This window comes from Solanum dulcamara, chromosome 4, assembly GCF_947179165.1.
Source record: "Solanum dulcamara chromosome 4, daSolDulc1.2, whole genome shotgun sequence".
Classification (NCBI taxonomy): domain Eukaryota; kingdom Viridiplantae; phylum Streptophyta; class Magnoliopsida; order Solanales; family Solanaceae; genus Solanum; species Solanum dulcamara.
In genome coordinates, this window is record NC_077240.1 from 30,230,498 (window position 1) to 30,247,524 (window position 17,027).

A 17,027-nucleotide genomic window follows, 5' to 3' on the forward strand; every position below is an offset into this window, starting at 1 on the left:
TCTATTCATGATCGGAAAAGAAACATACAGATTATTTACAAATGGTACTTGGGGTGCTCTAACACCAAAGGTTGTACGCCAAGTTCTCTAAATGTGAATTTTGGTTGACTTTGATAGTATTCTTGGGGCATGTTATTGGAACGGATGGCGTTCGAGTAGATACACAGAATATTGAGGCCGTGAGGGCTTGTCTGAGACCTATGACACCTATGGAGGTACGTAGTTTTCTATGGCTAGCAGGATATTACAAAAGGTTCGTGGAGAACTTTGCTTTGATTTCCGCACCTTTAACAAAGGCTAACTCAGAAGGCGGCTAAGTTCTAGTGGACCGATGCTTGTGAACGAAACTTTCAGTTGCTGAAAGATAAGTTGACTACGACCCCAGTTCTAACTCTTCCTAAAGTACCAGATGGCTATGTTATTTATTGTGATGCTTTCAGCGTTGGGCTAGGTTGTGTACTGATGCAACATGGTAGAGTCATAGCCTATGCCTCCCAATAGCTCAAGGAGCACGAAATGAATTATCCTACTCACAACTTGGAGTTATCAGCAATAATTCATGCTTTGAAAATATGGAGGCACTATCTATATGGCATACATGTTGATATCTATACAGATCATAAAACCAATACATCTTTAAGCAGAAAGAGCTGAATTTACGGCAAAGAAGGTGGCTAGAGTTGCTGAAAGATTATGATGTTGACATCCTATACCACCTAGGAAAAGCAAATGTTGTAGCCGATGCACTCATCCATAAGTCTATGGGTAGCTTGGAAGATGTACAACCAGAATGGAAAGATATAGTCCGCGAGATTTGCCAGTTAGCTAACTTTGCAGTCCATTTGGCTGATTCAGATGATGGTGGAGTTTTTGTTCAAGGAATTGTTGAATCCTCTATCATGGAAGAAGTAAAGCAATGCCAATAAAAGGACTTTGTTCTGGCACAGTATAGGAATGCAGCTCTTTAAAAGTAAAATACCCCATTTGAGATCACACCTGACAGAGTGCTAAGATATAGGGGAAGAATATGTGTACCTGCAATTGCCAGGCTATGAAAACAGGTGATGCGATTGCCAGGCTATGGCCACAGGGTCAACCAAGATGTATCATGACCTAAGATATTTATATTGGTGGGATGGCATGAAGAAGAACATAGTAGAGTTCGTAGCCTAGTGCCCAAATTGTCAACAGGTTAAAATTGAGCATCAGAAGCCTAGTGGACTATTACAGGAGATGGAAATCCCAACTTGGAAATGGAAAGAAATTAATATGGACTTCATTACAGGCTTACCTCGCACTCTATGGAAGTATGATTCTATATGGGTTATTGTGGATAGACTGACAAAATCATCACATTTCCTTTCAGTTAGGACTACATATTCAGTCGAGGACTATGCAAGGTTATATATTAAGGAAATAGTGAGACTTCACGGGGTCCCCACATCTATTATATCGAACAAAGGAGCTCAGTTTACCGCTAACTTCTGGAGATCATTTCAAGAAAGATTGGGGACACAGGTAAATCTTAGCACATCATTTCACCCTCAAACTGATAGAAAGGCTGAACGTACTATTCAGACATTAGAGGACATGTTTCACGAAGTTAATTCCAAAAATTTTAGCGCGGGTCCCATATTTTTATTTTAAACTTTGAAATTGGTCAGTCATTGAAGTATAAATATGAACTTTATGAAAAGCTTATCATGACTTTGATGATTTAGATAAGTATCCTAATGAACACGTTAAAGGAGTTATTCTTATAATTTTTAAGCATTTATGATGAACTTGGTATTACTAAATTCTTACCATTCTTAAAGCTTATGATATATTATATATGATATTCCTTTGAGAGTTTATTTATCACCAAGCAAACTTGGGATAAAGTCTCACTTGTTAGTAGAGGCGGAGTTCTTTAAAAGCAATTCCATTGTCCTATAACTTGTCCCATAACTATGTGTCACCGTAGGAGAAAGAATTACCCGTTAGTATAGGCTTTATTCCTTAGAAATGGCCATTCGTTAGTTGAGGCTTAATTCCTTAGTATCTTACGGATCCACTTAGATTATCTTATGACTCTTACCTTGACAAGTATGGACCCTCTATTTTTGGTGTGTGCGGAAAATACCAAACTCTATATTATAGCTCACATAATTTATGTCGGTTAATGGTATCTCTAATAAAGACTTATGACTCTAATTATGACTTAAGATTCTCTCACTATGTTACTGTAACACTCCGAATATTTCTACACCAAGACAAGTCCAAAAAAATTCCATTGGCTAAGTTTTTGTATGTGTCTAGAATAGGGTCAACTTCAAATGCCCATATCTTCTATTATATAAGGAATTTGGTGTTCCATTACTTATCAAATTAAAGATCTTTGAATCCTCTTTCCAACGCCACCAAGTTCACCTCATTCCAAGTTAAGAGTCAAAAGTTATGATCATCTTACCAAAGACTACCACTGCAGCAGTTTTTGGGCTTGGCACGGCGCACCAGCAGAGCGCTCGAAACTAGCTGCAGTAGTTTGGCCCTTGGGGCGGCGCGCCAGGAGAGCACCCGAAACTAGCTGCAGTAGTTTGGCCTTTGGCGCGGTGTGCCACTATCGCGCCTTCAGGGTTTTGAGCCCATTTTTCAGATTTTTTTGATGAAGGGCATCTTGGACAATTACGTAATAACATATATACGAACTTGGACGCCTTTGGGATCATTTTTGTTATGTTTTGCCTCCCTAAAACCCTAAACTTCATCCTCTTCTCTCTCAAATCATCTCCAACATATTTTCTCTCAAACTCAAGGATTCAATCTTCCCAATTGAAGGCCTAACATCAAGACTTCTCCAATTCCTCTTCAAGTTCCTCACTAAGGTATGTGGGTTTTCATCCATGGGTTCTTCCCCTCATGGAGCCCAAATGTTTTCTCAACTTAGTATATCATTTTTAAGTGATGAAATCTTATGGGATTTTTCATGATGGTTCCAAATGCATATATTATGATATATTTTAAGTTTATTTACTTCTATTGATATATATATGTATATTGACTCTCAATTTCAAGTGATGAATTTTTATAGATTTTCATACTACGATTCCAAATGCATAGATTCTTGAATATTTGAAGTTTATTTACCTATATTAGCATATGTTGATTCTTATTTACATGAATTGGATGGTTTGTCAAGGTTCTAATATGAAGGCTTGAAAGGTAGTTTTAAAGTGTATATGGTGGGTTATTTTAAGATGTTTCATATGATGAATTTCCATCACTCTCATGCATTAAATGTGTTTAAAAGTTATACGAAATGAACCCACCTAGTCTCCTTATATTGAAATAAAGTTCAATTGAAAGTTTTGACTCCAAATGAAAGTTTATGAAGCAAATGCCTATGTTTAAGGGAGTCTTGTGAAATGATTGAATGATGATGAAAGGGCTTTTAGCCAAAGAAAGGATTCAATGTGAAAGGACAATTCTCACATATTTAAATCAAATGAAATATTTTAATGAGTTATTCCACCGATGATGATTTGATGTCTAAGTTATACAATGCTTATGTTATTATGATATTTAAATGTTATTCCGTGAGATTGACCTAGCACCGAATGTAGCATATAGATGAGGACTCGACCTAAGGGGCACTTAAGTAAAGTCTCATGTTGCATTAACTATGCGCCAACATAGGAGCCCTTGTAGGTTATTTAGGCTAGTGGATCCACAATTAGACCTTAAAGTCAAAGTTACAGAAATGATCAAAGTTGACGGAGTTCTACCCGGCAAGTAGTCTTCCCGTGCCAACGTATAGGGTTATGTTGGATTCCATGTAATAGCTCGCATGATCTTAAATATTGGTTATGGTCACTTTCCCACAAAATGAATGTTTTAAGGTTTCATATGATGATGTCTAATGCATGTATTCACTTATACATATTGCTTACTCATGTCTCTCTTATGTTCTTCATTTCATAGCAAACTCACATACTTAGTACATTCAAAGTATTAACGTATACTTTTGCCTACATGATATCACCATGTAGGAACCAACGTCGCTCCTCAACTCCTCCAGGTAGCTAGCTCGGATTAGTTTGAAGATTGCTTGTAGTGAGTTCCCATGTTTCGGGAACAACATCCTTTTTATTCTAAGCTTATGTTATGTAGAATATTAAGACTTTTATTAAGGCATTTCTTGAGATTTATTTTGAGGGTGAGCTAGGGACATGTCTTATCCCCCACCAAGTCTTTAATGTAGAAGGTATGGTTGGACATAGAAAAAGATGTTATGTTGTCTCTGACTCTTATTAAATGTGAAGCCCCTTAGTTCCTACATCCCTTTGGTTTTCCGCTTGATTTGTATATCATTACCAATGAAATGCTTAATGAATGCTAAGAGGTTTGGGTGAGGTACCTCCAAGTGACTCATTCGCCGTGTCACGTCTAGGCCCTAGGCTTAGGTCGTGACAGTTATATTTGACTTGTGATTTTCTTACAAGTTTGCATTGACAATGTATTATGTTTCACATGATGTTTTAAGAAATTTTAACTATGTTTAGCTTGGTCATTGAATTATCATAATTTATGACATGCATTGCATATTCTCCATACTTAGTACATTCCATGTACTAACACATACTTTTGCTTATATTGTTTCATAATATAGGTCACGATGCTCCTGTCTATCCTCATGGCTATTCGGATTCCACTCAGAGTTAGCTTGTTTTGGTGAATCCTCATGTTCCGAGGGCAAACCCATCATGTATTTTCTTTTATTATCAGACTTATACTCTTTCATTATGTTATGGTGAGCTAGGAGCTTGTTCTATGCCCCTTTTATATTAGTAGAGGCTATGTCAGATTAGTGTGATGTCGTCCTCATTTTAGATGTTATTCTTAGACTCTTCTCATATTGAGTAGTTATGATAAGATTGTTTTTAAAACATACTTCCGCATTTAAGATTTATCTTTGATTTGATGCTACGTATGTCATACTATGTATGCTTAGAAGCTTAGTTGGAGTCCGTAGGAATTCTAATTGTCGTTTCATGCCTAGGGCATAGTTTGGGTCGTGACAATGTGCCCTAAATGGGCACAATCCGAGCATCAAAAAAACCTCAAATAGTCCCATAATTTTCTTAGCTCAAGAGTGTCAAAATGGAGAATTAAAAGAGAAGTTGTGGAAACCTAAAAGATATCCAGAAGAATTGTTTTTTCAAACCCAAGATGTGTCTACGATCCCAACAATAATAATTCCCACTTAAATCATCAAGAAATATGAGCTCCAAATCTCCTTTGGGAGTTGGTTCTATTGAGATATGAGGTTTGAAAATTGGGACTAGTCTTTTAAATAACTTGCAGTCAAAATGACCTCCGTGAACGTGGAGCTTAGCTCGCAAACATAGAGGTCAGTTCAATAAACCCTCCACGGATGTGGAGGCTAGCGCCTGATCTTGGTGTTGTGGCACCTCATACTCCGCAAATACGGAGAACACCCCACCAGATCTCTACGAACGCGGTCAAGGGCTCCGTAAATGCAGAGAACAAGTACGAGCCGCACTAGCAACTCTGCATCAGCAATTCATCAAGTTGAAGAAAATGCCCCGATGAGGGCTCCTCGAGATTCATTCGAAACTTAGAGAACGCAAAAGAACTATGCTATCCAATAAAAAATGACATTCCAAACTCAATGGAATTGGTGAAACCACCAACAGAGGCTATCTCGTCAAAATATTAACCCAAGTCAACACTTTTAAGGTAAATACCAAACAAAACAAAAAATGACACAAACTCCTCCTGATCACCTCGAGATCTGAACCAAAGATTGTTCTAGACCAAAATCAGCATTCCAGAGCTAACCGCACTAACAAAATTCTCATCCGAGTATGTTTACTGAAAATATTGATCGAAGTCAAATTTTGGCTAAAACTTCAAAGTTAAAATGTCTAACGATACAAACTCAAAATGAAGGCCTCGAAACACGAACCAATCATCCTACTAGACCAAAATGACCCTTCCAGAGTTGATAGGACTGTCGAAATTCTCATACATATCAAAATCTCCAGATGTTGACTAAAGTCAACTCTCACTTCAAAAGCCTCCAATAGAGAAAAACTTGCTCAAAACTCACCCGATCTCCTTGAGAAATGTGCCCCCCAGCCCAGCACAACACAAAAGCTACAAGAAATCTACGGAAAGGGGCAAAATAGTAAAAGTATAGAAAAACACAAAAACGACTTCGAGGGTCATCACAGTTTGTGAATGGGAAAGTGTTATTTTGTTGCATTAATGCTAAAAGTTGTGTGAGATTATATATATGACATAGAAAGGACCATTTAGACTATGAACTCATTTGATATCAGTTGGAACAGGTTAGTTTTAATAGGAAGTTTGACCTCTCCAAAATTACTTTGTTGTTATTTGCTTATGTATGATCATCACATATTTTTTGTTTTTTCATAAATCATGTTACAACCTCTTATTCTTATAAGTTATCTTTTGTTTGCTAGTTAAATTTTTGGTTTCAAAAAAAGTTATTACTAAAGCCATTTCTCTCCAAACTGATTGTCCGAAACTTTGGTTCCATATGAGGTTGTACCACTATTTGAAGAAGTTGGAATTCCATTCACATTCATCAAATCCATTATAGAGGAGAAAAAATTGAATTTGTTCATTTCAGTTCTGAATCTAAAATTGTTTACATAAACTTGACAATCTAGATGTCACGCTCCGATACCATGTAGAAGTTTATGGATGAGAAGCCATAGCCATTGACATTCAATCAAGATTGGTAAAGAAAAACAACAAAACAACAACATACCTAGTGAAATCTCATAAGTGGGAGTTTAAGATTGATAAAGAAAGTGAAGAAAATAAGAAGAAGAAAGCGAGTAGAAGAGAATCTCATGCCAGAGATGAAAAAGTGTATTCAATGTTCTATTTTTGTGTGTACAATAAATAGAATACTTCCACGGAGCATAATAGAGATAGATTAGTTGGATAACCAATTTATGAACTGATTAACCACTTATCTATCCTATAATTTCTTAGCTAACTGGAGTAGTGAAAGGACTTTACTACCCTTCTAGTTTAATATAATTTTACAAATTCTTTTCATATTATGAAAGCAGATATGGTGTCTTTATACATATGTAGAACATATGTAGCCCTTGGATATCCATTGTTGAGATTTAATATTTGTCGTGGTTTTTCTACCCTTTTTTCACCGGAACCAACAATGGTGCCCAACATGTTTAGGTGCACTAGCAAGCATCATCAATTCATTGGAATGTTTCTACCAGCTTTGTTTGTATATTTTACTTTCAAGTTGAAATATGCAGTTTCCATTCATTAAGTAATAAATGGTAGAGGATAGCAACGACAACAGAGAGGTGGCACAAATGTATGGAAGCTGGGAACAGGGTGGTTTGCCTGTCAATATTGTCCAAACTCTGGGAGGGGACTTTCCTGTAATAATTTAAATCGATGTTGAAGAAACACACTCCCAGAGCCTAAGCAACGAGCAATGGGAGACCTTGTTTGGGATACTAAATATCCAAAATCCAAGTACAAACGATATGATTAATGGTAAGCTTAAAATATTCCTTCTATTATTGGTACATGGGCATTCAATCATATGAGACTTAATTTTACAAGTTTATTGTAATATGTGAGAAATTCTAAGATGCCCGGTTGCAGGACAAATGTGACGATGTGGCTACTAAGGCGAGTTAAATCAAACTTGATAAGAGAGTATTTTAAAAGAATGTTGTCACGATCCCGACTTTTGGTTGAGTTCTGATAGGCACCCAATACCTTAATTTGACCTAGCAAATTAAATTGACTATTCTACTCTTGACATACTCTTTATATTATGAAACATAATGCAGTCTTTGAAAAGAGATAAAGTATGAACTACAAACGTTAACTTGACAACATATCATAACAAATTTCAAATTTAATACATAAAATAAGGTGTCAAAGTTCTATCATTCATAATGAAAAAATTCACTAATTACCACTAACTCTATGGTTTATGAAGCCTCTAACATTAGAAATGATAGAATACTCGAGAGGATAATTATGGATTTTCTTTAAAATTAAATTATGTTGTTTAGAGGATTTCTTTTCACTAAATTCAGGATCACATTCACTAGAATCATGAAAAGCAAATCCACAATAGAGTTCTCTGGCATATCATAATTCTAAGTTATCTTTTATCTACATGGTAATTAGTTTTTAGTATAAACTACTCTTTTATTCTTGAAGTGTCTTTTTAATTACTGGTTAAATTGGTCTTTACATGAATTGGTATGTTTTGCTGGCTAGTGACAACAAACAATCTGTTGATCTAACTAATAATGGAATTGGAGCAGTTATTGCCTTTTTTAATTAAAAATGAAGAGTAGTTATAATCATTGTTAACAAACTTATCTTCCTGTATTTTGCAACTAATAAAGAGAGGTGGAAAATCTCAGCATCCTTTTAATATATCTTGCAGTTTTTACTATAAAGGTGTTTTCTTCCATGCTTTCATTTCATGGAGAAAGCAAAAAGAAGATTTGTAGTATTGCTATCACGTATCACCAATCTCAATCATAGTAAGACTAATTTGTTAATATAGCACTACCTGTTAGTATTTGTTTTCAACTTCAACTTCATTTGATAATTTTGCTCTTAATACATGTAACTGTAGTGATTTGAATGTACACTATGGTAATTTGATGACATATTTCATTTGATAATTTTGCTCTTAATACATGTAAATGTAGTGATTTGAATGTACACTATGATAATTTAATGACATAAAGCATACATCATAGATACATTCAAATTCTAAAATCAAAGAATCAAGTTGGCCAGTACATTAGACATTCATGTCGACTCCTCCATTAGTCATCTCAACAAGTACCTAATCAAGCAATATAGAAGCAGATGTTGTAATTGGGGAAGTAGTTGTGCTTCTTGTTGCTGTAATTGGTGAAGTGGTTGTGCTTGTTGTTGTGATACACCAGAGCATTTGAGTCCTTCAGAATTAGAAAAACCACTCAAACTAGAGTCACTACCAAAGGATAAACTATAAAAGACTGTTTATGTTAGTTTTTTGGGACCATTATATTTGTTCACTTTACTTACCTGTAAGCATAATTATAGGTATAAATGCAAGGGTTTCATATTGGACGCGTGATTGATTTTACTGTAACAACAAGCACAATTTTTTTCCCAATTACAGCAGCAACAAGCATAATTGTTTCACTAGTTACAACAACAACAAGCACAACCGCTTTACCAACGACAGCAGAAACAACCACAACCAGTATAATTAGCGAAGCAGTTGTGCTATTTGCTATTGTAATTGGAGAAGTGGTTGTGCTTGTTGTTGCTAAAGTTGGGGAAGTGATTGTGCTTGCTGCTGTTGTAATTGGTGTAGCAATTGTGTTGGATGCTGATCTAATTGGGAAAACGGTTGTGATTGTTGTTGTAGTCAAATAAATCATGCATCCAATACGAACCCCTTGAATTCGCACCTATAATTATTTTAACAGGTAAGTAAAGTGAAAAAATATAATGATTATTCCAACAGGTTAACATAATCCATCTTATGTACCTTATCCTTTGGTAGTGCCTCCAGTTTGACTTGTTCTGAAGGATTCAAATACGCTGTTGGATCACTTCGCACTATTGCGTTCCAGAATTTGGGAGATACAGTACCCACAACCAAAATTGCTCTTGGATTTGTTGCTACAATCAACAACTTAATCTCTCGCACCATCGATAAGATAATATAATGATTCTCCAGGTCATTTTTGAGTAAATGGATTCTTTTTGTTATTTAGAGTGCTTCTATAACGACCCCAGGTCATTTATGACTTTCTGGCACTAACTATTTAGTTGTCTAATCGTTCTTTTGGGATATATGTCCGTTTCCCTGTTTTGAAGCTTTTGAAACTTGAATAGCTGATTTTGGTCAAAACGTCAAGTAAACGACTCCAGAACATAATTTTAACGGTTCCATCATCTATGGAAAAGTTATTTTAGGATCGTAGCATGGTCGGCATAAGCCTAAGGCTTTCAGTGTAAGTTTGGACCATTAGGCATTTTAGCCTTTAAAATTTGGCTTAAGTTTGACCTTGGTCAACATTCTTAAAAAACACGCTCGAATAAAAATTTTGACAACGCGGTTAGTTCTAGAATGTCAAGTTTGGTTAGAAACGACCTTTCGTGCACTTCCTGAGGCTTCTGGTCTAATATTGAGGCCTCTTGTGAAATTGGCTAAAAAGACATTTGAGTGTGGGACCCACTTTTGTTCAAAATGACCTCGTATAGAAATTTTTACAGTGTCATTGAGTCTGGAATGTCGAATTTGATGAAATAGCATAGTCTGTTTGTGCGCACGGGATTTTGAATGAATCCCGAGCACCTCGTCAAAGATTAGACAATACCAAAGTTTGATGTTGCAGCAGTTGCTGGTACAGGCCACATTTAGCCTTCACGCTCGCGAGCCCCCTTGGCCGCATTCACGAAGCCTGATCCCCCAGGCCTTCACGTTCGCAAGGAGTCCTCCGCGATTGCGAGGGTCTGACTAGTTGACTCTCCGCGATCGCGAAGTGCAATTTTCTAGCGGCCCGCGATTGCGAGCCTAGGGCTTCGTGATCACGAAGAGTGATTCATCTGGTCTCGTAAATAAAAGACCAGACGTGATCAACAACTATGGAAAATTCAGTTGACGATTTCTCTCTCATTTCAAGTCAGAATTTGGTGATTCGAAGTCCGGGGTGTTTGTAAAGTTCGTGGCTATGTGGATAACTAATCGTAAAGTGTCGAGGACCAGTCATTCGAAGTAAAAAATGAGCTTGAACCTGCTGTCATAGTCTCTTTCCATAGCTAAAATGGTGATTTGGTTGCATGTTTGGTTTTCTGCTATTTCGAGCCCCAAATTGTGTTCCATTTGTTTGATGTTGCAGCAGTTGCTGGTACAGGCCATATTTGGCCTTCACGCTCACAAGACCCCTTGGCCGAATTCACGAAGCCTGATCCCCCAGGCCTTCGCGTTCGCAAGGAGTCCTTGCGATCGTGAGGGTCTAACTAGTTGACTCTCCGCGATCGCGAAGTGCAATTTTTCAGTGGACCGCGATTGTGAGCTTAGGGCTCCGTGATCACGAAGAGTGATTCGTTTGGTCTCGTAAATAAAATATCAAACGTGATCAACAGCTATGGGAAAACTCAGTTGACGATTTCTCTCTCGTTTCAAGTCGGAATTTGGTGATTCGAAGTCCGAGGTGTTTCTCTACAATAAGAAAGAGAAACAGAGAAGAGAGATGAATGTTGATGGAATAATTTCTAAGTTTATAAGGACTAGAACATTCATGGAGAGTCTTGTCTCTCCTATGATTGGCAAGGGAACTGAGGGTGGTGACTATATCACTTGATTCCGTATTCTGAGATGATGCTGTACCCAGGTATTACCGATATTTTTATGATTTCTTATTTATTTTATTTGTTCCTCGTATTTGATTCAGTAAGAACCATAAAGTTTTATGAATGGTTTACTCGTGTAAATGATAGATAGTCCTCTCGTCCTCGTAGAGTTTTGTGATGATAATTATTTAGTCCTGAACAAAATATACAGTGATGGACTGTATTACATGGAAAGGAAAAAACTCGAGTTTGACTCTTGCACTAATTGTCTAATTCAGTATCACAAATACTGGTGCTTTGAATTTCCTGATGAATCTTGTTTGAATCATGAGTTAATCTCACGAGGACTAATATAAATTTGTTATGCTCAAAATACAGAAATAACATTTTGTGTTGCTACCTGCTTGATTGTGTAATTGTCTCGCATAAGTGATTACTCTGCTGCAATTTTGATCAATTTACTTGAAGTCATGAAGAGCTCTAGTCTCTTGGTGTTTTGCTTGTACCACCCTCAATCTACCAGTTAAAATCTAATTAGGTTAAAGTAAGGTAATTCCGTATCCATGTTGAAGGATAATCACTCTCTATTCCCTCTATATCTTTGCTGACTTGCTTCTCTCAACTCTCATTCCAGCTTAAGGGTTTTATCTTTGTGTCTCTCTGGAGATTTTAGTGTTTATGTTTCATGGTTCTTTGTGAGTTTTACTAAGCTTTTGCTTTTATTTCCCCCAAGTATTATTCAGTTCTAGAAAAAACTAGACTTTGTGGCTTCTCTGCTTACTCCAAAACCTGCGTCCAGTTTATCTCTTAGCTAATTTTAAATGTTTGTGCTGAAATTCTACACTCTTGGCCAAATGTGTTTCTTAGTTTTCATACTTTTTCTTCTGGAGCTGCTATCATATTATAACATATAGCCTACAAACAGAGGTGTTGAGTTTACAGGGGTTGCATATGCATTTATCTGTTAAATGTAATGCCACAAAATACCATTTGACACTTGTTTTGTGCCTTGTACAGCCCGAAGGGATATATATATCTGCCTATATGGAATAGATTGTCAAAGAATTTGAATTGAGTCAGAGGCCTGGATCTCAATATATTTTACTTCTTACAGTAACTTTTATTTTACGATGTTATAAAATGGATACTATATCAGATCACTATGATAGAAGGAGAGTTGTGGAAGTAAACTTGCATTTGTGAGTTTGTATACTCTTGAGGAGAAAGGCATTTGATAGTTGATTGTTCACATGAATTTTGGTGATCTGAGTAACTATTTAACAGGATATTTTGGTTCTTGCAATGGCTTTGGTTTTGCTGGTGAATAACCAAAATTTACACTTCGAATTTCAAGAAAATTCCTTTCCCTATGGGGATTGACCCACCAAACTTGTGCTAAATATCCCTATAACTTTGCATCAAAGATAATTAAGCGGTATCCAGTTTATTATGCTACACCTAGATACAAGAGTTCTAAGTATTGAAACTAACTGTACCCGTTGTCTGTAAAAGGTCTCAAGAGAGCTAACTCATCTCAGACTTTAAGACGATGTGAAAGCCAAAAGATAACTAGGATACCCCTTCAAGACCACCAAAATAGTACATAAATTGTTTCCATGCCAAGTGGATACTTGTTCAGTTGTCCCATCAGAATAGATTCTAATTGAGGTGAACCAACTATGATACAGTTGGTGAAAGATTCTGAACTCACTTACATTGTGTAACAGAACAGAATGCATGCTCTACTTTCAGAGCCTAGAGGCTAAAACTAGATAACATGTTATTTATGTGCATCTAACAAAGTGGAACAAAGCCCTCCGGAAAAGCTTCTATGACTTCACCAAACAAAAGCAGCAGGGCCTGATTTCATAAGCTCGATTAATGCACCAATCAATCAACAATACCTTAACCCCATGATTCAAGCTGTGAAACCTCTAACAGAGGAACCCTGCATGAAGTTCTTATTAAGTGGCAAAGTCGACTTTGGCTATCTGGCTTTACCCTTCTTTGACGGGAGGGGTGCAGTTTGCATAATAATTACCAGCATGGCTACTTCTCCAAGAAAAAAAGATCAGCAGCATATCAGGCACTCATCAACAGCACAGTGAATGGTATTCTGACGTACATGCTATCTCTATTTCCCATACCTACGAAGGTCACTAAACAGAACAATTTTTTTGTGGGAAGAAAATGCTGATAGAAAGAAGCTACACCTGGTTAGGTGATCAACAGTGATAAAACCGTAAATATTGGGTGACCTTGGAGTTAAGAACTTAAGGCTCCATAACAAAAGCCTTTTAGTTCAAATGGTTGTGGAGGTTCAACAATGGCAAGAAGTGCTATTAAAAAGCGATATAAGGTGAGAATATATATCCAGATCTACATAGTCTAGTAACCTACAAAGATGGCAGCATTGCTGACTTCTTTAATGCTACTAACTGGAATCTCCATTTCAAAAGAAACCTTCAGGATTGTGAACTAGAGAGTGTAAGCATGCTCATAACTAGTTTGGACAGAGTGGTGTTAACAGAGGACAGATCTGATTCTTTGATATGGATGCAAAGTAAAATGGAATTTCCATAGTTAACTCTAGCTATGATTGGCAATCTAAAGCAGTGAAGTTAGGAAGGCACCGATGGTCCTAGAAGTTGGTATGGAGAACTCACATCTCAACGAAAGTGGCTGCTGCCTTTGGAGGTAGCAATTAATGAAGCTTACCTTGCACATGAAAATCTCCAAAGGAGAAGAATACAGTTTGCAGTGTGTAAAAGGAAACCTGTAGAGGGATAATGGGATGTAATGGAATTCATGAATTACTTATGTAGTCGAAGGCTGAAATCCGGGACTCTTTTGGTGAACATGATAAGTACCTACTTGGTCCAATTGACATCGATGAAATTTTACTTTTCCTATTTCACCAGGACCCTGCTGTAACATCCCTAGACTGATGTTCAAGGTTTTAAGCATACTTTGGTCCTTCACTCTTCTCATAAGCACATTTCTGGTTTAAAGTTCCACTGTGAGAGAAACCTAATGCAAAATGTAGCAGTATTATAATTGAAATGAACTATGTGCAGCAATAAGAACCCATCCTTCAGCGACATCCGATACAAAATGAGAACAAGCAAAGTTTGTAACTTTAAAGAAGGAAGAGTGCACCAAAGCCATTGCCTCCAAAATCACAAAGACCAACCAAATGTGAGCAAGGAGCACATATAATATGAATTTAACTATGCCTTCGATTGAAATTTATATGTAACTTAAAAAGATTATGTCACAAAACACTATGACAAATGAAGGAATACAATAACCAGTGCTCTAAGACAGGCATAATAACAAGTACAGCGTGGCACATATCGTGATCAAATGGTACAAAAATTTAAGGTTAAAAGGGCATCCCAATCTTGACCTTAATGCATGATCCCTTTCATATGCATTCAAGAAGATGATACCTTGACAGCTTTAAATGGAGGGTGAAGTAATCCAAGCTCATCATTCACTTCAAGTGGATTGCTTGTTTCGTTTCGTGTTCTCTTCACTCTCCTACTACCAAGTGATTCATGAGTGAATCCATACATCTGCAGGATCTGGTTGTCACCAAAGTTGAATGCCCGATCCATTTGCTTCAAGCACCTCTCTACCGAATAATCTCCAAATTTTGCACAAGGCTTGCAACCCACAAAGTGAGTAACAAGTGGCCACCTATGGTCACCAAGACCAGGGTGGTAATTTTCAATCATCTCTTCATATTTATCTACCAGAATTCCCCAGTAACCGTGCAAGTAATAAGCATTCTCAAGATACACCTTCTCACCCCATATCTCCCTCTGAGTTGCCAATATATATACCATTGCAGACTGATCATCAGCTTCAAAAACTGGTCTATCTTTAAGCTCCCTAGTAAGAAGCGCCCCGGCTTCATCCCTAATCTTTCCCTTTGGTCCCATGGGTGCCAAAACATCAAGCAAATCCAAAGCCCATTGAGTATTCCTCAATAAGAAGCTACCAGTATTCAATCCAATCCAATTCTTCTGATCATAAACCATCTCATTCCATCCATGCATCACAAGATTAGCATCTTTATACCTCTCCCATGGCAGCTCAAAAGCCATATCAGTAAACATAGCATCACTATCCATCCACCACAAAAACTCAACCTCAGGATGTGAAAGCAAAAGCTTCCTAAGCAAAGGCAATTTAGCCCAAAAACCAGCCATTTCAGCATCAAGCAAAGCCATATTGTAAAAAATCTCAATACCATGAAGCCTACAATAGTCAATCTTATTCTTTATTGACTTCAACAAGTAATGATCACCTACTGGATTTTCACATGGCTTAGGAGATGAACCAGTAACCAACAACACCCTTGGCTTATTTGTTCCTACAAAATTAGGAAAATTAGGATTTTTTTTCAACCACTCTCCTCTTTGCTCATCCCAATCTGTTATTTTTGGACCAAGAGCATAAGGTTCATTTGGATTTCTCTTAAACTCAGGCTCACCATCATCCTCATCAACTAAAATCTTCTTTAAATCAAAAGTAGCATAATTATTACTATCTGATGCACCATCACTTACAGTGCTTGTAGATACCTGTTGTGCTTCTTCAAGAACGCGTCTGGGCTCTACGCGCTTCCTGTAATAGCTAAATGTATCACGAATTTCCTTCAAATCTTGGCCAGGAGTACCAAATCTTCCAGCACCCAAATTCCCTCTAAGGACAATAACGGTAAGGAACAAGCACAAGAATGTAAGTTTCCCATTCCTCATAATTCTCCTAACTTGCCATGCTCTACGAGCACTCAGAAATCGATCTAACATCTTTTACTATTCAATACCCACAAGCTGGAATGGAATAAAAATCAAATCTTGATGATGAAAAATCAAATCTTGGGATAGTTTTAGACAAAAAAGGAAAGGTTTGATATTGATTTCATTGTTGGGGTTATAGAAAAGGGAAAACAGATGAGAAATATGGAGATTTGGGTGTTCAATAATGGAGATTTAGAGAAAGATCTGATGGTGGTTTTATGAAGAAAGAATGAAAGAAAGGTGTCGGTGGAGAGAGTGATAGGGAGGAAATTGCCTTAAGGTAAGGTAGATGTGTAAGAACGGAGATGAAGATGAAAAATAAAAGGAAACAATCTACTCTTTTCTCATTCAGACAAGGTTTAAACAATAAAATTAATATTTATTTATTACTATAAAGTATAAATTATGATTTTATTTTTAATCATAATCTTTTTATTAATGAATTACAGTCTGGTTGATAGTACGCGTAGTGGGAAAGTAGTGCTGTGCTGTTTCCAATTTTCTTTTTTTTAATTCTTTTTTAGCTAGTAGACAGCAAAAGTTTTATTAAAAAATATATACAACATTTAGCGTACATATAAAACATGTCTTTCTAAGATTATGACATGTTGCCTCTTCTAGAGAAATAGACCTTAGTTTATTGCATATAATATTCTTTTACTTTACCTGAAATTTGTGGAAGATATACGGAGTGGTTTGGTTTGCGATCTAATTATACTAGGCTTTTAGGCATTCATTATGCAATTAGTGATGATATCAAGATTATTGGGTTGTGCATATTTTAATCCATAGATGGTTATACATTAAATTTCG

The 17,027-nt window shown here is 36.7% G+C and overlaps 2 protein-coding genes across 2 annotated transcripts; both read right to left on the minus strand.

Annotated features, from left to right (window-relative positions):
* Window positions 1–8,745: 8,745 nt before the first annotated feature.
* LOC129884940 (uncharacterized) lies at window positions 8,746–9,951 on the minus strand. The gene is made up of 2 exons (XM_055959203.1): window positions 9,593–9,951; window positions 8,746–9,512 (listed from the first exon to the last, which is right to left on the minus strand). Exons 1-2 carry the CDS (start codon window positions 9,755–9,757, stop codon window positions 9,156–9,158), a joined length of 522 nt encoding a protein of 173 aa, XP_055815178.1. The 5' UTR covers window positions 9,758–9,951; the 3' UTR covers window positions 8,746–9,155.
* Window positions 9,952–14,624: 4,673 nt separating this feature from the next.
* On the minus strand, window positions 14,625–16,581 carry LOC129887233 (xyloglucan 6-xylosyltransferase 2-like). Its single transcript, XM_055962243.1, has one exon. It carries the CDS (start codon window positions 16,221–16,223, stop codon window positions 14,841–14,843), a length of 1,383 nt encoding a protein of 460 aa, XP_055818218.1. The 5' UTR covers window positions 16,224–16,581; the 3' UTR covers window positions 14,625–14,840.
* Window positions 16,582–17,027: the final 446 nt, after the last annotated feature.

Bases quoted from the DNA above. Each gene is read 5' to 3' on its own strand.
- LOC129884940 (XM_055959203.1), bottom strand. From the start codon at position 9,757: ATGGTGCGAGAGATTAAGTTGTTGATTGTAGCAACAAATCCAAGAGCA. The intron at 9,513-9,592 runs GTACATAAGATG...AAATAATTATAG, and splicing joins AGGCACTACCAAAGGATAAG to GTGCGAATTCAAGGGGTTCG.
- LOC129887233 (XM_055962243.1), bottom strand. From the start codon at position 16,223: ATGTTAGATCGATTTCTGAGTGCTCGTAGAGCATGGCAAGTTAGGAGA.